General features: G+C 31.8%; 2 protein-coding genes across 5 annotated transcripts in view; one reads left to right on the top strand and one right to left on the bottom strand.

Moving 5' to 3' along the window:
• Positions 1-107, bottom strand: part of LOC148623558 (E3 ubiquitin-protein ligase FANCL-like) — a 58,752-nt gene extending 58,645 nt beyond the window's left edge. For 3 of the 4 annotated variants that reach the window (XR_015919460.1, XM_088565441.1, XM_088565446.1), the window contains exon 1: positions 26-102. The gene's annotated coding sequence lies outside the window, so the exon portion shown is untranslated. Of the gene's footprint in view, positions 1-25 lie in introns of all 4 variants that reach the window. The other variant, XM_088565444.1, reaches the window with a different exon arrangement.
• Positions 94-24,210, top strand: LOC148623557 (GTP cyclohydrolase 1-like). Its single transcript, XM_088565447.1, has 6 exons — positions 94-514; positions 10,373-10,482; positions 12,571-12,626; positions 17,330-17,361; positions 19,052-19,136; positions 20,471-24,210. Exons 1-6 carry the CDS (start codon positions 226-228, stop codon positions 20,592-20,594), a joined length of 696 nt encoding a protein of 231 aa, XP_088421573.1. The 5' UTR covers positions 94-225; the 3' UTR covers positions 20,595-24,210.
• Positions 24,211-24,212: the final 2 nt, after the last annotated feature.

Genomic DNA, 24,212 nt, shown 5'->3' with positions numbered 1-24,212 from the left:
TACATCTGATGATGTGAATACCTACAATTATAGAATTTCCCGCTAAATTTAGTTGGATGAAAAAAAGGTTACGTTGTACTAAAAATAACTTCCAATAAACGCTCTTTCGACTCTTTCACGCCTCCACAGTTAGAGAGTTCTATATAAACATTGGATTGCAGAGGAACGTAGACTATATCAAAGAAAGGACATACTGGTCGAGTATTGTTGTGGAATATTTAAAACATGACAGCTTGTGGATCTTGCCATTTTTTACCTAATCCTAACACAGAGCTAGATAGAAAAGTCAAGCTGCTCACATTAGGTGGTGAAAATGAGTTAGCTGAGGACAGTGTAATCGTTAAGGACAAGAGCTTAAGGGACGAAAATGCCCAATTACAGTTAGTTGAAAATTATAAAGGCATTTTAAGGAATTTAGGAGAGGATCCCTCTAGACAAGGTTTAGCTAAAACACCAGAGAGAGCAGCCAAAGCTATGATGTTTTTTACAAAAGGTTACAATGATGACATTAAAGGTAAGTAAAAATTTTAAAGACAATTAAGTTGTTTCTCAATTTATTTTTTTGATGATTGGGGTTTATTATGGTCTTGACTATCCTTACGGATCTCACATGACCGCCCTTCACAGGGATTCTGATAGTAATGTCAGTAGTAGAAGGTAGCGAAGCCCAGCCTTCGGGATATCAGACCGAAGAACTCAGTCAGAGTGTGTCCTACTAGCAGCTGGGCTGCTGTGTTGACACGCTGGCCTACTCCCAGACCCCACATGGTTCCAAGAGTATTTCCCCACTCTAACTATTTGGGAATATGTCAACGTGTAGAGTGTTTATTTTTTTTCAAATGGATTTTCACTTCAATTTCATTTTGTGCCAATCAAAACTGTTAATTATATTTATATGATTGTTGTACAGAAAGTGTAATAAACAAATTACCTAAATGATAAACTGTAGTTAAAGGGGATAGTAAAAAAAGGGAACATTCATACAGCAAATGTCATTATCAAGGCAAAAATGAAATTGTCGAAAACAGTTGGACTGGTTCTGACTTTGTACAGACATGCATTTCCAATGAAGGTGGTGGGTTAAAACCAGGTTTTATAGCATGCTAAACCTTTAAATGACACATTTCTTTTGCACAAAAAAAATCTATCATTTGTGCCAAAAATAAAGTATTTCATTTGCACCAATTACAGGTTAATTTGATATGATATAGTAATACTTCTTTAGATCATGTATGTGCACCTCTTCTTTTTACCAGCAGTATGTTTCCCCTGCTGACCATATGGAGGTAAAAATTGATTTTGAGCAGGATAAGTCATTTAATGTTAAAATGGTCAAAAAACTAATATTGCATTTCAGCATAATAATTAAAAGTCTATTTTAGTCATATTATAATTCAGATAAAACTCCATACATGCACATATTTTGTTAAGTATTAACCAGCAATCACTTTACAGGTCTGTTTACCAATGACTTTATATTACTAGTATTATATACACATGTATATGTAGTTCCTGGTTCTACATCAGAGGCTAAAACTATCTACATTGCACATGAAACTTTATTGACAGTTTGCATATATATATACCTTTAACTAAGGGTTACCTGAAAAAAAAAAAACAAAAGCGCAAATGAAATAGTGAATATTTCAAAAATTGGCGCAAATGCATGATGCCCCTGCTATCATTATGGTTAGGTCATAGTTTTTTAGTATGTTGGTTATTGGATACTTAAAAAATTGAAATGATAATTGATGTGTAGGTACTTACAGTAGATTAGAATCACACTTCTAAACTATGTCAGGTTAGATAATGGAATCTTTGAAAATTAAAAAAAAAAATGGTAGATACATATTTCTGGTTCCCATTGTATTTTTTATTTTTTTCCGATCGACCAACTTGATTTCATCCAGTCGAAAATCCATTAAACAACAAGTTAACTGTGGCCTTAATTACAAATATACAAAAAAGCAAATTGGTATAATTAGTTGATGTATTGATAATATTATGAAAATGCATCGTCTGTAATATTTATTACCAAAAAAAAATGTCATAAATTTTATTTTGTTATTCTTGAAAACATGCATCATTTAGAATTTCTTTAAGATTGACCGTATCAAGAACCTCAAACATCTTGAGAGTGAAAAAAGCTGGGCAAAACAAAAGAATACATAATGCAGTTAATCTGATGGTGACCTTTCCCATTTTCCACCAATGATCTTAATTTTTCAGGAAATTTTTTTCCAAATTATATTTTTAGCCCTACACGTAACTAATAAAGTGGTATGTACATGTTTATACATGTATCAGGGTCCTGGCAACAATTATTACTGAAGTGGGCCTATTGCCAACAGGCATGTGATGATAGGACATCTTCTTTTTATACGACTGCAAACAATTTGTGTAATACAAAGTGTATCTTTAAGTGATTAGATTTAAAGAGTACAAAATTTGGCCACACCAAGAAATAAATCGAGTAAAAGGGGGTCAAAGGGGCCTTACCCCAGAAATTGACTTGTGGTCCAATTTTGAATTTTTGTATTGTATTTCTTATCCCTGCCTGTGTTTTTGAGTCAGATTTCAGATATCAATTATGGTTTTGGAGTTACAAGGGGCAAAGGGGGCACATTCCAAAAGCTGAACTTTTTTTATAGGACTGCAAAAAATTTGTGGTCGTAAATTGGTATGGCACTGTCTTTATTGTCTGTCTCATCATCTGTGTCGTCGTCGTCCATAGATCACTTGAGTAAGTGAGTATTAAGTGGTTGATCTTTATAAAGTTTTATAACAAGGTTAAAAACCACCAAAGGAAGATCGGTATTGATTTTGGGGAATATAGCCACAGCCTGTGTAGAATTAGGGGCCAAAATAGGGAATAAACAAGCATTTTATAGAATTCTACTACATAACTCAGGTAAAAGCATGAAATTATGATATTGTTCCACAATGGTGAGACTTTGATTGATTTTGGAGGTAAAAACTCAATGTCAGCACTGCAAGATGACAGTAACATGAACCATATTTAAATAAATATGAAGATTGTCATACCGTCCTTAAAACACTAAAGATAACAAAACCCAAAAACTTCAGATTCTAGAATAATTCTAAATGAGTCAATCAATTGCCGAAAGTTTTCCTGATGCTGTTGGAGGTAGTACCTGCATTGTTCAAGGAACAAAGCCAGTAGAAGTGGTAGGTGGTTTTGGCAGAAGTTTTCATATTGACTTCAAAGTGGAATAAATAACATTTAATGTTTAGAATCTTTATATCTTAATATTGTTAATTGTTAATTTCTTACCATACAACAAAAGTTGAATTGGACATTTATTTTATCATCATTTAGCAAGCGCAACTCCTTCTAAATTGCTTAAGGGATTTTGATGAAACTTTAAAGGAAGATAGGATATTATATGTAAATTTGCTTAAAGGAAATAGTTACTGTTTGATGACTCCAATGGGAGATAATCCAACAAGTTTATTTGAAGTGGGGGTATTTTCTTTGTGAGCTTGCTCACAGTGTCTTGTTTGAAATATTTTTTTGTATGCCTACTTTACATGAATTGCGAACATTTTGACATCAATTTTTTTGGGGGATGTTTAAATGGTCAAAGGAAAATCTATTAAAAACAAAGAGGTACATGTATAAAGTTTGCTTAAGGATTTTGTTCTGTCTTTTTGACAAATTTTCTCTCCTATTATTTATTTTTAACTTAAAAGTGGAGAACATTTGCTACTTTTAATATTCTTAGAATAGTAATTTTCTTATACTGTTCTGAGATAGGAGTTGAGCCATAATCAAATGGAAATACCATACAGATTGACAAGAAAAGTGTGTCAATTTTTTTGTGCATTTCAAGTCTTACTCCCCACATTTCCTACATAGATAAAAGTAAAATGCTTAAGTTTCAAAATAAGCTAGATCACTTGTTTCTTGACATTTTCAGATTTTTAAAACCAGTTTAGGGAATCTTAGTTCAGGTTCTTTTAAAGAAAGCAATAAAATGTCTTATTTATGTATCCAGTGTTAGTTTTTGTATTTCATTGTTAAGTGAAGATGTCTTGCAGCATCAATACTGTTATTCATGTATGTAAATAAAATTCATGAATGGATCAAGTATTGGCAATACTGTGATCAATACACATAATTCTACTTAAAACATTTGACAAATCATTTCACATTAATAAAACAAATTACAATTTCATTGATTTGATGTTTTGTAAACACCCACATTACTGCCTAGTTGCCACTACATTTTACCAATAACCTATTTTACTACAGTCACTTAATGTTTATGAATGTTTAAACTGAGTTTTATTGGTAACTAAGACTGATTTAGTGTACGTTTAAAAGGCTCTTATTGGAGTTATAATTGGATTTCTGTGGGATGTTATCGGGCAATTTATTTCAAGATGTTTCATTCCCATTTTAAAGGCAGTTATCAGTCTAGAGCAAAGGAACTGTTGCTATAGTTTTGTGTAGCATTACAGACTGTCTAATTATTTTAAGTGAGCATATCCTGAATTTTCAGATCTCCAGTTGATGACAATGTTGCATGAAATTTTTTTTTTTAGTTTTGATTAAATCCCAGTTGAAACTTTGTTTTTCAGGTGAAAGTTCAAGACCAACAGTATGAAATTAGTGTCTTTTCTGTATTGTTTTTATACATCCAAATTTTAGTACACTTGGACTAAAATTTGGATATGAATTGACTTAAAGTTTTTAGTAACAAAACATGTATTATGCTATTTACTCAGAAACTCTTCCTGAACTGCTTGATGGATTTTGATGAAACTTTCAGGGGATGGTATCTACATGTAGGTAATACCATTTTGCATTTGATTTCTTTTTTGGAGTCATACATTGTATATTGGTATGGCACTGTCATCGTTGTCCGAAGACGATTGGTTTTTGTGCAATAAATTAAGTTGTGTTTGACCAATTGTTGTTAAATTTTGATATGATTTTACTTACCACTAAAGGAAGGTTCCTATGGAATTTGTGACTCCCTACCATTTTAGAAAAAGAGGCCAAAAGCAGTAAAAATATGTGTTTTATTTAAACCCATATAGAATGTTTCTCTTTCTTCTGAATTTGACAATTTGTTGTATTTTGTTTCTTATATTTTTCTAGTAAACAAATGTATCCAGCATATTTGATGGATTTTTGGCTGTTTATAAGTTATAAGGGGTCAAAGAGGCCGCACCCCAAAAAATCTACTTCTTTATTTTTGGTCCAATTTCAAAATTGTTTTTAATTAAATTCTTTATGAAAATCCCTACCTGTGTTTTTCAATCTGATTTCAGATATCTCTAATGGTTTTCAAGATATAAGGAGTCAAAGGGACCACACCCCTAAAAATTAACTTATTAGCTCACCTTGCCACAGGCCATGTGAGCTCTTGCCGTCACTTGGCGTCCACGTAATCCATCGTCATTAACAATTTTTCAAAACTCTTCTTCTCTGACACTACTTGACTAATTAAAACCAAATTTAGTATGACCGTTGCTTGGGGTATCATGCATAGAACTGTCGTTTGGATTTTTTATCTGTTGAAAAACATGGCCACTGTTACTAAAAATAGGAGATGGGGTCAGACAGAAGTTTTTTCACATATATTTCCAAAACTGTTAGGTTATGTGAAATTCTGACATAGGGTAAAAGTGTTCAGAATGATGAGATCTAATTGGATAAATTTTCATTTTAATCTGTTAAGCTGTGTTTGAGTTATTTCCCTTTTTCAATGTTTTTTCTTTCAAAGGTTTTCTCCTCTGACATTACTTGACTAATTTGAACCAATTTGATATGAATGTTCCTTACGGTATTCTGCATAGAACTAATGTGGGGATTTTTATCTGTTGAAAAATGTGGCACTTTTGATAATCACTGATTTTGGCATACTTTCAACATTCTATTTTATTTTCAATTCAGTTTTTATAATGCCACTAAGTTATCAGAACTACAACCAGGTGATTTGCTTTTCATGGAAGAGCATCTTTACAGTTGAAGGAAAAGAGAAACTATACCAACTTCACTGGAAAAACACTTAGACTTACACAACACACCAATTGTTCTATTTTTAGGTCTTACTCAATAAAGTCGCATGTCAAATTAATTTTGAATATGATTTTTTTTTTATTTCAACCACAAAATATGGCTCTCTCTTCATTTGTGTCATAGTCATTTGTAGACTGTTGGTTTTTGGTGCAATAGAATGAATATTAGTTGATTTATCTTATTAAATTAATGATAAGGTTCAAAGTCACAAAAGTTTTATTGATTTTTGTGGTCATGTTTTTGGGCCAGAAACAAGCATTTCATTGTTTTTAACTATATAACTCTAGTTAAAGCATTTGGAAGTCTATGATATTGCACCCCAACATTCTTTACCTCAAAAGTCAGGCTGGATTGATTTTGGGGTTAAAACTTGGGACAGTTTAGGAATAATGGGTCAAACAGAAGCCAGATACAAGTATTTTCTTGATGTTAAGACAATATCTTGACTACAAGCCACTGTACCACAAAGGAAAGCTAGAATTGAATTTTGGGAGACTATGACTTGAACCAAATAGGAATAAGGGGCTATAAAAGGGCGGGAAACAAACATTTTTTCTGAAGTCCAGACAATAACTTGAGTAAAAGTGATTGGATCTGTTTTTTTAAATTGCACTACAATGTGCTTAACTTCAAAGGAAACTGGGTTTTAGGGTGTTTTAAGTTGTTACTTGAGCCAATTAAGAGTTGGGAACACAGAGGGTCTAGAAACAAGAATTTTTCTGATATCTGGAGGATTCAAAGAGTATGGATCTTTTTTAAAATTCTACCACAAAGTACCATACCCCTAGATAATGGTTGGGATTTATTTTAGAGGTTGTGACTGGAACCATTTGGGATTTGGGTGCAAAAATGGGTCAAATTCTTTTCCTATTACAATAAAAAATCAAAGCTGTATCAAGTTTGAATGATATCTCTCCATACTTACTCAGTTGGTAGGGTTTGATCTCTGTGGTCATATCAAGCTGTTTCCTGTGAATTATTATTTTTGAAGGTGAAGTGAGTAAGCATATTCTCATATTATAAAAAAGTGAGAATGCTAATTAGGTTCAAAAATATTTAACTAATATCAATACAAATGTTGTAAGTACTCTAATATAATAATAATAATAATAGTTATATTAATAGTTTATTTCAAGAGAGTGCATGTAAATACAAAATAATGACTTTGTGAAAGATGGCCAGTTCAAAAGGTAGAAAAAGACCTTAATACAAATAAAATATGAGTAAAACATAAAAACAAATTGATAAATGTGAGCCCAAATTTTTGGGCCTTTCGGCCTTCGTCAGGGGCAAAAAGTATTGAAGATAAAACTGTCTATCCCTACCACAACAAGAAGGTGCCCTTCAAAATAGATGTACAGTTGAATTATTAGTCTGTTGTTCCATTAGAAAAAAAAAAATGAATTCCTGCTTATACAGTGTGCTTAGAAATTTAATGCTTTTTTTCAAATTTTTCAACCAGCTGTTACTTGACAAATCCATATAATTACGACCTTCAAATATTTTGTTTTAGAATCTTATAATGTGTCCAACATTTTATTTACATTTCAAACTTTTACCTGTATTGACCTTTTTTCTCAATTACAAAGAAATGGCTATAAGATAGAATAGAATAATTTTATTGTTTCAATTCAGGACCAATGTAGGACACATGAATAATATTTTGACATTAGGAGTGATTAGCATAACAAAGCTTACTAGTCAGCACTGTCATTAAAGATAACAGTTTAAATGGACAATAGATTGCATTTGTATCAAAAGAATACAGTATTAAGATGTGATTTTACAGTTATGTTTTTTAATTTAAGAATGTTTCATTATTATTATTGGCCATTGCCATTTATTGCGAATGAGTCTGTGCCATTAAAATATTTAGTGTACCAACAATTGTTTTTTAAACAAATCCCACACAGGAACAATCAATTGAATATAACTGGAAGTTATACAGTAGTGTTTATGAAACTAAATATATAAAAAAATGAATATCGATTATTAATGTTCCTCTTTTAGATGAAAAAGTTGAACATAGTTACCTGGATGAAATACTGTAACACCAAAAAATAAGGCTGTGGCTATTTTGCCGGACATAATTAAAAAATATTGATTAATAATTCATTGATTCATTCATTGTCTTTATTTCCTCTTGAAGAGATATAATGACATACAGATTTACAAATAGATATCAGTGACAAATTATATAACAAGAATAATGTTACAATTCAACTTACATGTCTTCTAAATTTACAGTTTGTCTATATTACAACGAAATATATTTCATGATACGGACTAATTACTCATGGGGTGGGGATGGGGTGTGGTTGATATTTTCTGCATTATCAAATCTCAGGAGCCTATTATATTGTCCGAGGCTTTGCACCACATGAACGTGACATAGTCTCATAAAATTGAAGAAGTCTATTTCATCAGATGTATTTACCAATTTACCCAGAAATATTTCAGATAAGTCAGATTCATCATGCTTGTACAGGTTAATAAACAAACACAACGGAAAATGTTCAACAATAAGGTCCCAAAAAGAGTCTTGTAATGGTTTGGTGGCAGAGCAGCTACAGCAGGCGTGAACATATATGTCTAAAGATAACCTCTTGCATAGAATATATAAACCAGCGGTTATATTTGGAGTATCAGTTAAGAGTTTTGTAACAAAACAATTTTTTATATCATGCTGTGTTTCTGCTTGTTTCCAAAATGGTGCTAATTCGACGCTGTTGATGACATTTTGAAACCGAAGAAAGTCTCCATCAACACTAGTGCTGGATTTCCTGTTAATCTCTTATGCCAAACTGAAACTGTTTATGAAACTAAAGATATAAAAAAATGAATATCTATTATTAATGTTCCTCTTTTAGATGAAAAAGTTGAACATAGTTACCTGGATGAAATACTGTAACACAAAAAAAATAAGGCTGTGGCTATTTTGTCGGACATAATTAAAATATTGATTAATGATGATATGCTGTTATCAAAAATTATATATATAAGCTTCTTGCTGACTTTGTATATAAGGTATAGTGAGTACATATCAATTTCTTTTTATGGTTTTAAAAAAAGTAGAACATTTGTAAGCAGGAGTCGGACCATCCTATATAGATATGTGAATTAAACTTGTGACAAAGATGCAGATACTCTAGAAAAGAGCATAATGCTGTTCATGCTTGGAATGGCAATATTTTTCTTGTGCACCCATTAAACTACAGCCCAAAGCGGAATATACTAGATCTTATTTTTATGATTTTAACATATTTAACATTTATGTTTTTATGTAAAAAAATCTGTGTCAATTTTTTAAATATTAGAATTTCTAGTTTTCTTTAATTTATGGGTAAAATATCAGAAATTTTTTATGATGGAAAATCTGTAAATTTCTAACGATTAGAATTCCTATTATACTTTAATTTATATGTTAATTTTTTTATACTTTTCATTAAAAATTTTATGACTTTTTATAAAATTTCATTCTTCATCATATCTCCAGTTTTATAATCTCTTTTAGTTTTATAAAGTTTTGTATGTATGAACAACGATATATATATATAGCACTATATATCTAACTCTATATTTAACTCCTTGATATGAAGTCTTGTATTTTTGTTAAATATTGACAGCCAAATAATATTATTTGTTGATGTAGAATAACTTTTGTTGTTCATGGCCAACAGGTTCTGAAAAAGAGGAAGAAAGATCCATGTTAATCACATTTCTTTCTTGTTATTTAAGTAGCTGTCTTTGTAAGAACCATGCAAAATCTGAAAAAAAGTGATGCACCCCAAAAAAGGCTACATATTTTTATTTTTGTAATCAAGTTGTTTTATGAGTCTATATTTTGAAATGTGTAATTATTCATTCAAGTCTGCCTGTTCTTAGGAGAAAATCAACATTGAAAATCCAATAGATTCTATTGTGTTTGAGTGTCATTCACAGAGTTATCTCCCTTAATTTTGAATTCTACACTGCATTCTATACAATTTTTATCTTTTATGAGCACAGGTTATATGAAAAACCAAATGTTAATTTTTGTTTACTAAAGCATTTTAAACAAAACAAAAAATTAAAATATGTAGGCTTTCCAACCTTGTATCACATTTTGCATGATTCTTAGCTGGAGTGCTACTTAATTATTTAAATGAGTGGTAATGTATTACATTCAACTTGTCTTCATAGGTTTTTGACAATTTGTCATGCTAATCACTACATGTACATTTATTTCATTTCCAAGTTGTCGTGCTGTTATTATATTTCCATGTACTGTAATTTGTTTGAAAACATGACAACTTAGTTTCTGTTTTTTTATCTTTCCAGAGGCCTTAAATGATGCCATATTTGATGAGGACCATGATGAAATGGTTATTGTTAAAGACATAGAAATGTTTTCTCTATGTGAACATCACTTAGTTCCATTCTTAGGAAAGGTATGACAGTATCAACCAATAAACTAGTCCTTTATGTTTTGCTTCAGAATAAAGAAAATAATTTAATTTTAAATAATTACAGAAGTATGCAAAACCATTTACTAGGATTCATTTGTTTGGAAGCAGTTTAACATTGATTTACATCAAATACTAAACCAATGATGAGTTAAGGAATGCCTGAAGCTCACAATAACCTTACTTATATGATGCAAACTAAAAAAAAACCACTGTAAATTTGCACCTCAGAAAAAAGGTTATTTTGAATCAGTGTAAAAAAGTGTATAACAATTAAAAATGATCGATGATGTCTCTATCATATAGTGAAAATTACGTCTGATACAGGCAAAAATATTTTATCCAATCAGGTCTGTGAAATTTGCAAAGTAGTTTTTGTGTCGTTTCTTTGGTGGGACTCAAATTCCTGCTGTTGTGACATCTATGGCAATTTGGCCAGTACTATTAAAGCAGTGTAGACAAAAGAGTAAATATCTACTGGTCTCCATCTGGTAGATATGGTTTAAATGATTTCTCTGCTCAACATTGTAAAATTTAGATTTTCAACATTCAAGCAGTTTAAAATCTTAATTTTGCTATAGAGAGTGGATAAACTTTTTGAATCAAGACTTGGCTGATATTGATGTTAAATTTCTTTCTCCGATATAAATAAAAAAAATAACATATAAATCGCTTGGTCAAAAAGTTATTTGAAATTAATTTCTATCACATAAAAATGTTCATCATCACTAAAATATTTTAGAAAAATTGATAGACTTTTTCTCACTTCAAATTGACTACAATGTATTTAAAAACAAGGTGTTTACTTTATGTCTATACCAGTAATCATTATCTTTGGTAATATAAATTAGTATACTGTTTGTTTTCTGAATTTGCAATTTTATATTGATTATACCTGTTATTATACCCCCACTCAATGTGTGGGTGGTATAATGGAGTCACCTTGTCCAACTGTCTCTGCTCCAATAGGTTGGATTGATTTCAAATTTGGTTTGAGGCTTTTTATAGATGGGGAATACATTGTAAGCGATTTTGGTTGCTGTCCAATATCAACTTCTTGTATGAGTAGGTATATATCAGCTACCATGACAAGGTGTGCAATTTCATATTTAATCTGTTGTCATTTATTATTGTATTTTTAGCTCACCTGGCCAGAGGCCATGTGAGCTATTGCCATTCTTTGGCGTCCGTCATCGTCGTCATTAACACTTTTTCAAAACTCTTCCCCTCTGATACTACTTGACAAATTGGAACCAAACTTGGTATAATTGTTTCTTGGGGTATCCTGCATAGAACTGGTGTAGGGATTTTTGATCCGTCGAAAAAAACATGGCCGCCATTTCTAAATATAGAACTTAGGTGTCAGACAGTAATTTTTCGCATATATATACAAATTCATTAGGTTTAGCTAAATTCTGACTGGGTAAAAGTGTTCAGCATTATAAGATCTATCTGCAGTCAAATTTTCATTTAAAATTGTTAAGCCATGTTGTAGTTACTGCCCTTTTTCAATGTTTTTTGCTATTATTAATGTTATTTCTTTCAATTCTCTTCTCCTCTGACACTACTTTACCAATTGAAACCAAACTTGGCACGAATGTTCCTAGGGGTATCCTTCATAGAACAGATGTGGGGATTTGTGATCCATCAAAAAACATGGCGCCGTTACTAAAAATAGAACATAGAAGTCAGACAGTAGTTTTTCGCATATATCTCCAAAACCATTGGGTTTAGCCAAATTCTTTCAGTAGCTGAAATGATCCTTATTACTAGCACTACAAAGGTCTTCAGGCATAAAAGTTGTCAAATGACTCCTTGTAAGAGTTATTGCCCTTGAAAGGGAAAAAAAATGACAGGGTTTTTTTGTTTTACAGTCAATATCTTAAAAATGATGATATAGATAGAAAGAAACTTTCAATTGCTGAAATGATCCTTACGATTAAGTCCTACCTAAGTCTTCTTGAGTCAAAATTGTTGGACAACTTTTCGTTTAATTTATTGCCCTTGAAAGACAAAATTCAACCAGGTGAGCGATTCAGGCTCCTGGGAGCCTCTTGTTTTCCTATATTTTAGGTTTCAATAGGCTATTTACCAAACAAAAGAATTCTAGGACTTAGTAAATTAGCAAGGTAAGAATCAATGGTTCTTCACTGATAATGATTCATTAAAGGTGTAACAAACAGAGGTTTTCAAATCAGTCTGACCATCCTAATGACTTCATCCATATTCTCAGTTGAACAAACCATTAAAAGATCAAGTTGTATTATCATTGATTTCTCTAAACAAATTAGTTATAAATACAACTGCATTTTAACATTTGCTTTGAAGTGACTGGTTTATGTCATGTGGTACATTTGAATTTTGATTTAACTATTGGAATTCAGAGTGGTTGGTTTCATTTTAATCTGAAATCAATATATTTGAAATCTGTAGTCTGCATTTCAGTGTCTCTGTGAGAACTAGGTGTTAGATTGACATAACCACAGTGACAGTGGAGTTCTTATTATTTATACCATCAGATCTACTTAATAAAAACAGGATTTCCTAGGGCTTTTTTCAGAAAAAAAGGTATTTTTAGCATTTTTGATCATATGCAATGCAAATAAATATCCATTCATGGACCATTCATACTAAAAATAAAACAAAAAGTTTTAATATTCTATTGACAAGATTAGCTTTGAAAAAAGCTGAGGTAACTTGCATAACATTCTTTACAAAGAGAGAGATGTTTGGTTTATAATAAAAGTAATCCTTAAGATAAACTGTTAATGCTATATGGATATTCCATATTATCACATATTATTGCAATAACACAGATTTTGCATACATATATTTAATAAAAGCCTTGTTGCCTCTAGTCGATAACATTTGAAGAGGGCAGACGACATGTTAAAAGTCACAGAAGTAAGTTCCATCAAACTGTTCAAAACTGGCTACAGTTTATCAGCCATGTCAAAGTCAATTTGATATAACCTTTACATTGGAAATTTACTGATCATATTAGCAGCATGAAATAGAACAAAGTAACAAAACTTCCCAGTTAAAGTAGGTGTTCTCTTTACATTCTCACAATACCAATCTAAAGGATTTTTTAATATATGGATTTTCAGTAGGCTTTAGACTAGTGGTGACCTCATCTAATACCTCATATTTGGTTTATAAAAATCACAATCAATGAAAAAATGGTAATTGTGAATAAACAATCATATGTTGTCAGTTCAGGGGTGTAACAAATAATAAATGGAAGTGTAGGCTCCAAGCTGCAAGGGTTCTGGCCATATAAGCATTTAAGCATACTGAAATGCCATAAGATGGCTGTTTTATCTTCATATTGATTCAGACTTGAGGGAATGTTTTAATTCCTTGATTTTAGTTTAGTTAAAATTTTTAAATGAAAATTAAGATGACAGCCAGGATACAGATAATTTTAAATATGCAAGAAGAATAATTGAACTTCATTTTTGTTGGAGGTTTGTCCCTTATTTATGTAGATGTTATGGTGAATGGAAATAGCACACTAAAGTGGCCCTAACTAGAAAGTGGGTAGATAGGCATAAATGAGTTGAATTTTTTTCATGAAAATGATACCAAAATTAACTCAAGTACATAGTCATGAGTGAGACTTTTGCATGTATGTTCTACATATGAATACAAAACTGTAAGATGCTTATGCATGAATTCATTAACTTGCAATATTTTATCATTCCTCAGGAGTTTGACTTTTGAATGAGTTAATACTAATTCAGTGATCTTGTGGTAGCCTATTTGTCTGGAGTGAGATAATGACAGTTTGTTGGTTCAATCTCACGTGAGTAAAACCAAAAACTTCACAAAAGAATCAGGTGTCCTTTTTTCTTCATCAGACATGTGTAAAACATTAGTACATGAATGCAGACTATTGCTTCTTTGAGCTAGCACATTAAAATTCCACTCATTGCGTCTTAAAATGCTTTCATGTACATGTATTGCCAGTTTACTAATTCAACAGTTCAGAGTAAAATGGTTGAAAATAATTGTTTCTTGTACATGTTTAGCCAGTTTTATTAACAGATGGCATTGTTAATATAAATACTGATAAATATATGTAATCAATTCCTTAAAGATTTTTGAGATTATTATAGAAAAAAATCGGTTTGATTTCTTTACCTTCGAAATTTTGCAATAATCCTCAATGTTCATACATGTAGTACATGCATACTGAACCAGAATTTTTTAGAATGACAACATCACATAGAATATAAGGAGAATGAATATGGTGAGTATGTCAAAAAGACAATGTTACCCCACCAAGATGAAAATTGTCAGCTCAAGGCTACCGATAGGTCTTCAATGAACAATGAGGAAACCCTCATACCATTGGGCAGATTGCAGCTGTCCCCAAAACAACATTATACACAGGTACAACAAAATAGTTGCTCTCGTAGACTCCAAAAACATGAAAGCATACTGGAAGTTCAAACGAAACAAGACATACAGAGGCCAGAAATTTCTGACTGATGCAAAAATGTGGCAGGGTTAAAGTCGTTTTCATTGTAAAACAGCTTAATTGAGCGTTTTAAGATTTTATGTTGCACATACATTTTACAAATCCAAGGGTTTTTTAACAAAAGCCTACAGTGATGGAAAGGAAAGTGCATATGAAAGACATATTTTGTTAGAATATCAGAACTCTGATTCTGACCTACACAAATGAGGCAGGCAAAGGTTGATAGGCAACCTTACAAAATAAAGTTAGCTCAATTATATTAAATTAATCTTAAGATTAATTCACACATTTTCATTTAATGGTGTTGGTTTTCAGAAATAAAAGGGTCATGGTATAGTCCATTTGAGGTTGTCATTTGAACCGTTTACGAATTGGTGCCAGAGACAAGATATTTATGATAACCAGACAATAATTTAATTATTTAAGGAATCTTTCTAATTTTTTACTTGGTTAGCAGCAGATTACACTTATAAATCTCGAAGCAGTTTAAAAAAGTGTAAACTGGCCCAAACTAGGTTATTGAGTATAACCTGTTCAAAAATAAGAAATATTTCTTATAATTTAAATTCTAACAGGTGATAGGCAAAATAGAAATATTTGATTTCTTACCAAACGTACTTTGTTTGGGATTAATTGAATTGTGGAGTGTGGACCAGTTGCGGTTAATGATGTCATAGTACCAAGCCAGATTATACAAAATAACCTGGTTTGCACAAATGAGAACCAAAAAATCAGAAAGCTTGTTACAAATCTAATTAAATTATTAGGGAATAGATCTGTTATGGGCCATGTGACTTTAACCACTTTAGAATTGTTGGCCAAAAAAAGGGTCAGTAATAAGCATTTCAAGATATCCAGACAAAAATCTGAATAAAAATGAATGGATTTCTGTAAAGTTGCACAACAAAGTGGCATACCTCCGAAGGCAGGGTTGGATTGATTTTAAAGGTTGCAACTTCAACCATTTATGAATAAGGGGCAAAAAAGGGGTAACTTTGGTTCTTGTCAAATTCTAATCATATGTCAAATCAGAATCAAACTTCATAGCTGTATCTAGCTTGCATGGTGTTCATACTTGCCCCAACTGTTCAGGGTTCGACCACTGCAGTCATATTAAGCTGCAACCAGTGAAGCATTTTATTTTTAAAAAATTCATATTTCTATGGTAGATCCTTTTCTGTAGTACATACAAAGTAACAACAGTAATCGAGCAACTCGGACTCCACTAAAAACTGGTAGCATGGACCAGGTGCACTGGTAAGGTAAACATCCTCTGCTTTTCTAGAAACACCCACTGAGTTGCTCATAAAAAGCCAAGTCTGGTGTAGACGAAAGAGGAAAGGAAAATATCTTTTTACTGGATTCCTTATGAAAGTTTTCAACTATTTTCTTATGATGGAATCTAATATTCTGATTAAAAGTGTTCTTTTTCATGTGTTGGCACCATTTGAAGTCAGTTTACCATGCAGTGTTCAAAATGTTTTGAAGCAACCTTGGGAATACTACAGCCATATACCTGTTATTTTTTTAATCATGCATTTGAATGAGTTAAAGGTCATATAAAACTCATTAAGTAGTCTAACTTGAATTATGCTTTGTCAAATATGAACACCAGGTATCGGTCATCTGACATTCACCTTAATTTTAGTAGGTCTTGAATAAATTTGCTATCAAATAATATCATTACACAATATTCTATCCTACATTTGGGGTTAAGGAATTAGGGTCAGAAAAGGGTCTAGAGACAGGCATTTTTTTTATGTCAGTACAATGACTTGATTATAAGTGAATGGATTTCTTCAAATTGTTCCCCAAGGTTCCATACCACAACAATAAGCCTAGTATTAAATTTAGGGGTTGTGACATGGGCTGTTTGGGAATAAGGGGCAAAAAAGGAACCAGAAATAAGATAAGCATTTTTGCATTGTTTGCTTTGACAATAACTTGACTATAAGCATATAAATTTCTTTGAAATTGTTTTACAAGGTTCTATACAGCCGAAGGAAAGCTAGAATGTGACTGGGAATTATTATGAAACAGTCAAAAAGGGAACACTTTGATTCTGATCATATCCTCATCCAGTGTCAAATGTTTTATTACAATTCAGTGCTGTATCAAGTTTGTATGGTGTGTCTATACTTGCCTCAACTATTCAGGATTCAACCTCTGCAGTTATGTTGACCTGGCTTGGGAATCATTTTATTTTGATTGGGAGTTTGATTTCCTTAGTGAGAGGACATTGGAGCTTCAGATATTTGATTCTCCTGGGGAAAGGTTACATGTTTGACTTTAAAAATGTATCTTTTTAAACAATTTTAAAATGTCTTCTTTTTTTCTTTTTTTCAGAATTGTTGAAATTTATAGTAGAAGGTTGCAAGGTATGTTTTTTTAAAGTCATTTAACAGTAATCTGACTGTATTTATGTTGACTCACAAGATAATCTGACTATATAAGTGTTGACCCCTTAGATAATCTGACAGTATTGATGTTGACCCCTTTGATAATCTATGAGAGTCTTGACCCCTTTGATAATCAGACTTCAATAATGTTGACCCCTTGGATAATCGATGTGAGTCTTGACCCCTTTGATAATCTGACTGCAATACTGCTGACCCCTGAGATATTTTGAATGTATTATTGATGACCCCTAAGATAATCTTTATCCTTGTTTACATCAGACATAATTTGACAGTATCCATATTGACCCCTGAATAAACTGAATTTTCAATTTCACCCATGACATAATCAGGCTGTATCCATATTGACCCCTTGAATAATTTAGCTCTACTTATTTGATTCCTGTGATCATGTGACTGTATTCCTGTTGACCTGGAAAAATAGTATCCTACTTGTACTTGTGGATTGATTTTAAAGCACTAGCTATAAAAAGCAGGAAAATCGGTAACTGCAAATATGTTCACCTGACATAATCCATGAAAATGAGTATGTCTACAGTATTCATTTTGACCTGGTTATGATCTGCCTATGTCCATGCTGATTTGAACTTTGAACATCAGTTTTTTAATATGACAGCAACAAAATTTTTTGTATGATGGTAGGATACTGTTGTTGTCATCAGCCTTTGAAGTGTGGTATACATACAATAACTTGTGAATATGTGTATAGATCTATCTGAAATGGAATCAAAGGTACTATACCACTAAAGGAAAACTGAGGTTAATGTTGAGGGCTGTGACTGGACTGTTCAGGAATTTGAAGCAAAAAGAGGGGCCTGAAATAAGCGTTTTCTTGTTGTCTTGGGCAGACAATAACTTTGATTGATTTTGGGAGTTGTGACTTGAACTGTTAAGGAATTAGATATTTCTCCTGATATTCACATTATAACTTGAGTTAAAATTTAATGATCTCTCTAACATTGGAAGACAATATGTCATACTATCAAAATAAAGGCTTGAAATCTGCATTTTCTTAATGTCCAGTCAATAACTTAAGTAAAAGTGAATTGATCTCTCCCTATTCAATGGTTATTGCATAACAAAGTAACAGGCTTGGATTGATTTTGAGGGTTTTGACTTGAATGGATTAAGAAATTGGGGCCAGAAAGGAGCATTTTCACGATTTCCAGACAAAAACTTGTGTAAAGTTTTATGGATTTCTTTTAAAGTTGTTCCACATTGTGCCATTGCACTAAAGGAAAGCTAGGATTGATTTTGGAGGTTGTGACTTTAATTATTTGCAATTAAGGGCAAAGATGGGCTACATAGCTTTTATCTTACCCTGTTTCAAATGTTGAAACCAAATCAAAATTCAGAGCTGTCACCTAATTCTTGAATGGTGTGTCCATACTTGCTCCAGCTGTTCAGGGTTTTACCTCTGCCATTGTATCATGCTACACACTGTTAGTTATTGTATGTTTTAGATTATTCATAAAATTTCTAACATTTAACTTCTCTTGATTTTCTTTCAATATTTTGAAAGTACATGAGTTGGCATTTTCAAGTGATGTATCTTTATTTTATCCTGGTTATGAAAAAGACATCTTTGGTTATTAGGGTATGTCTTTTGTGATCAGTCTACTTGATGTTTTATTATTATTTTTTTTTTCAGTACAAGAAAGACTTACAAAACAAATAGCGGTAGCCATTACAGAAGCTGTCCAACCCAGCGGAGTTGCTGTTGTTATAGAGGCTACGTAAGTATTTTTATACAACCCCCCCCCCCCCCAAAAAAAAAAAAAAAAAAAAAAAAACAATTGTTGTCATTAATTATGTCATCACCATGTCATCATATGCTTTGGTGTCAACCCCATCCTCTGTAGACATTTGAACTTTGATCTCAGATCAAATTAATGATTTTATGCATGGCTGATATACAGCATTTTTCCCACAACAGGGCTCTTAGAGATGGATTTCATCTCAATATCTAGGTATACTTAATACTTTACCCACAGTGGGGCTCTTAGAGATGGGTTCTATCTCAATGGTATCTGGCTATACCTAATACTTTACCCACAGTGGGGCTCATAGAGATGGGTTCTATCTCAATGGTATCTGGCTATACCTAATACTTTTCCCACAGTGGGGCTCTTAGAGATAGATTTTATCTCAATGGTATCTGGCTATACCTAATACTTTACCCACAGTGGGGCTCATAGAGATGGGTTCTATCTCAATATCTAGCTATACCTAATACTTTTCCCATAAGATGGGTTTTTATCTCAATGGTATCTTGCTATACCTAATACTTTTCGCACAGTGGGGCTCTTAGAGATGGGTTCTATCGCAATGGTATCTAGCTATACCTAATACTTTTCGCACAGTGGGGCTCTTAGAGATGGTTTTTAATCTCAATGGTATCTTGCTATACCTAATACTTTTCCCACAGTGAGGCTTTTAGAGATGGGTTCTATCTCAATGGTATCTTGCTATACCTAATACTTTTCCCACAGTGGGGCTCTTAGAGATGGGTTCTATCTCAATATCTAGCTATATCTAATACTTTACTCACAGTGGGGCTCTTAAAGATGGGTTCTATCTCAATGGTATCTTGCTATACCTAATACTTTTCCCACAGTGGGGCTCTTAAAGATGGGTTCTATCTCAATATCTAGCTATACCTAATACTTTACCCACAGTGGGGCTCTTAAAGATGGGTTCTATCTCAATGGTATCTTGCTATACCTAATACTTTTCCCACAGTGGGGCTCTTAGAGATGGGTTCTATCTCAGTGGTATCTACCTATACCTAATACTTTTCCTGCAGTGGGGCTCTTAGAGATGGGTTCTATCTCATTGGTATCTAGCTATACCTAATAAGTTTCCCACAGTGGGGCTCTTAGAGATGGGTTCTATCTCAGTGGTATCTACCTATACCTAATACTTTCAGGTATTTTATATAATATCTGTATGATTCAGTCTTTTTATAGAACGCCTAAATTATAAAAATGTTTGTAAATAATACATGCCATATGAGATCTGATGATATTTGATGATACTTTCCAAATTGTTGTTTTGTTTTTTTTTTTAGTCACATGTGTATGGTAATGAGAGGTGTCCAGAAATTGAATAGCAAAACAGTTACTAGTACAATGTTAGGAGTTTTCCGTGATGATCCAAAGACAAGAGAAGAATTTCTCACACTTATACGATAGTTGTAATAGGTGACAACATTTCTTGTATAAGAAGCTTTGCAGATAAGTACTTCAACAATTGGAAAAAATCATCAGCTGTTTTTATAATGTAATTGTACACAATATATCATATCTTGCTTTATGTGGATATATGCATTCTATTTTACTGCATCTTAACTTGTATTATACATGACCTAAAAGAGTCACTTAAATGTTAGTAAAAAAAAAAGAATGTGGGGTTGGACAAAACTTTAATTCTTTTGTTTTGATTATAGTGATTATAACTGTAGGAAAATTGTTGAGTCTCTTTGGGTTAAATTTTGATTGCAAATATTTGTAGCAAATACACTTAGGAGGTCATGGGATTTCTAATTGAAGGGACAAGAAAACTATTGTAAGCTATGCGAGACTTCATTATCTCACCGACAGGTTGAGAAAATACACATGTGGTTTCCAGTAAAAAAATGGCACAATTAAATAAAGAGTTATTTCAATTAAAACAAAGTGGAAGTGAGAAAAAGAATCAGAACACCAGCTTTTCTCATGAAAGATTGGGAAATCTCAGACACGATGAGATAAGTATCTGCAATGATAATTGTGTTTTATATGCTGTTGTGCACTTGTGTCAGATAAGCATAGCTTTATTGAAATTTTTATAGTGTGTGTGTGTATATGACATTTACAAAAAATAGAAAAAAATGGAAGTCTGAAATGATGTGATAAATGATGAAATGTTGTTCAATATAACAAACAAGGGCTTTATTTGTGGCTATACTAGATTTCACAATGTTTTAACAATATTTAGATTTGCAAATTTAGAAAAAAAACATTGAATAGTAATGTAGTTGGAATTGAAATGTAACTGCATGGAGTATTGTTTTAACAATTTGTAAGGTTTTTCTCCTTTTCTGCATTTGTACATTTGAAGCAGGTCTGATTTTTATACAACTGCAAATATTTTGCATTTATATAATGGTGATATAATATATGGTATCTGGCTGCATCCAGAAGAGCATTTTAATGTGTGGTTCTGTATACTGTTGGATGTAAAATTTACAAAAAAATAACAGAACATTCCACTTTAAGATATTATTTATTTATGATTTTGTTCATGTAGTTGTAATTTTTTTATATATATATTTTATAAATATTTTATAAATTATTGAATTATTTATATGTTATAAATTTTATTCCAATGATGACATTCTTAATATCATACACTGTTTTTAGTTCACCTGAACTAAATGTACAAATAAGATAGTGCACACACTTTGTCTATCATACACCAACTATTGTTTTCTACATAACTACTGGGAACATTATATTCAGATTTAGGAGGTTGGACATTTTAATGAAATATATCTTTTTTTTTACTTTATATTACTGATAACTGGTGAACCCTTAGAGATCAATCTAACCAGCTGGATGGATAATTTTTTAGATATTAAAACCTTACACAGAAAAAAAAACATTCTTTGAAATCTCTCCATTGAACCCCCTTTAGCTTATCTGGTGGACTTATGTAATTTTTAGCCAAAATTTTGAAAACCATAATAGATAGAAAGAAATAAGAATTGATAAAATTATCCTTATAATAAATCCTATATAAGTCTTCTTGGCATAAAGTTGTAGTGATACTCCTTATCAGTTTTTGCTCTTGAAAGGGAAAAAATTATGTTTTTTATGAACTGTAGCAGATAGGGATAAGTTTCAAACCTAAGTCTGAAAGATTTATTTCTTTATTATTGTCATCAAGAAATGAGTTAAGCTGAGAGATTCAGGCCCCAAATGGCCTCAAGTGCCAATTTTCAAAATTATTCTTTCTGAAGCAAAAATGTTTTGAATTTTTTTTTTGAGTTGTCACCCAGATGTCCTATTTGTTCAATATTTACTGCTGGTAAAATTAAATTTGGTATATGGATATAATTCTAATGTTATCATCATTTATTATTATTTCTTGCCTTATGTGTGAAGGGAAATAACAAAATTACCAAACTGATAAAATTCAGGCAGTAATTGAAAGGAATAGTCAAAAGGAAAGTCCTTATAGCAATTAGCAATATTAGGGTAAAAACCGGAAAGTTGGGAACCACCGCCATGGTCTTCATGGTTAAACCAGGTTTTATAGCTTGCTAAACCTCCCACTTCCATTGTGTAGGACAATCATGCCTTTAATATAGTTTATTTTTTTAATTTGAATGAAAAATTCTATATAATAGACACTTGATTGGTGTTTTAGGTTTAATATTAGAACATTGTTTACATGGACAAGAGGACTGTTTACATTAGGAATGAAGGTTATAGGAATCTGAGGCAATCAGTCAGAAACAAGGGTAATAAAAACATTTGATAAATTTCAATAAAACAACAGAGAACAGTAGCTTTGCTCAAGTTAATTTTTTTTTTTTATTTGATCACAAAATTATTTCTCACTTATGGTCAATTATTATTATAATTATTTGTCACATTGCCTATAAAAGCATTTGGAAGAATTGAATATTTGGATTGTAGACTTTGAAACATTTATATTTTTGTCATAATTTGTAGTTTTTATTGTAGGGAGTAAAACCGTTAACTGCAGTTATAACTGAAAGGGGATAGAGATGGTTTGATTGAATGACAAACAGTCTTACAGCTAATAGATACTCAATCAAAAGAAGACCAACTCTATCCCTTGAAATTTACATTTTATATGGCAGCAGAAATTTTTTTCTGTCATATAATGGTATCACCCTGTCGCTATTGTTGTTGTTGGCATCTGTTAACTTAGTTTATTTACGAAAACTTGAGTAACACTCATCGAATCTTTTTAAAATGGTAACATATTGTTCCTAGGGACATGGTTGAGGGCCCTATAGTTTTTTTAGATAATTGCTCCAACCCTTTTGGAAATAAGGGGCTAAAAGGTGGAAAATAGGTGTTATTAGAAATGATAGAAAAAGTTTATTAATGATCCTATTTTTAAGATTCAGATGTCTTTTTTTTTTTTAAGTTTTTCAGGGTAGGCTTATCTTTAACATTTTTGGAGTTAAAGGGAAACAAAATTGTGCCATGCCCCAAAAAATTTACTTTTTTATTTTTATTCCAATTTTGAAATTTGTTTTTATTGGATTCCTTATGAAAATACTTGCCTGTGCTTTTCAATCAAATATCAGAGGCCACACCTCAAACAATCAACTTTTTAATTTTTGAGGTGTTTTTGAAATTGTTGAGTTGAATTTTAAATTTTGTGCTATATTGTGTCCAAACCAGTTGTGTCCATAATGAACTGTAAGTCCCTATGCTTAAGTGTGTCAAAAACTAATACTGTGTCAACACGACCCAACTATTCAGGGTTCGATCACTGCAGTTGTATCATGCTGTGCTTCAGGTAGCTCTTTACTTACATGTTATAATACTTTTGACTACTGCTTCATATCTGTTATTGTATGATTACCTGCCTTATTCATGGCAAACTTATAAACTGATTACTTCTACTAACGGTATTATCAAACTTATGTAAAGATTAAATATGTCATAATATTTTTAACCATATAAAAAACATGTTGCCAACATGCATTTGTCAATAAAGTAGAACTGCCATGAAATATTGTTATACATGTAATCTGTTTGATTTGTAATAAAGATATTTTCCAAGTG

This window comes from Perna viridis, chromosome 2, assembly GCF_037379345.1.
Source record: "Perna viridis isolate PV_CMFRI_1.1 ecotype Kerala chromosome 2, ASM3737934v1, whole genome shotgun sequence".
Classification (NCBI taxonomy): domain Eukaryota; kingdom Metazoa; phylum Mollusca; class Bivalvia; order Mytilida; family Mytilidae; genus Perna; species Perna viridis.
The sequence above is the reverse complement of the archived record's forward strand: the minus strand, read 5'-3'. Positions and strand labels throughout refer to the sequence as shown.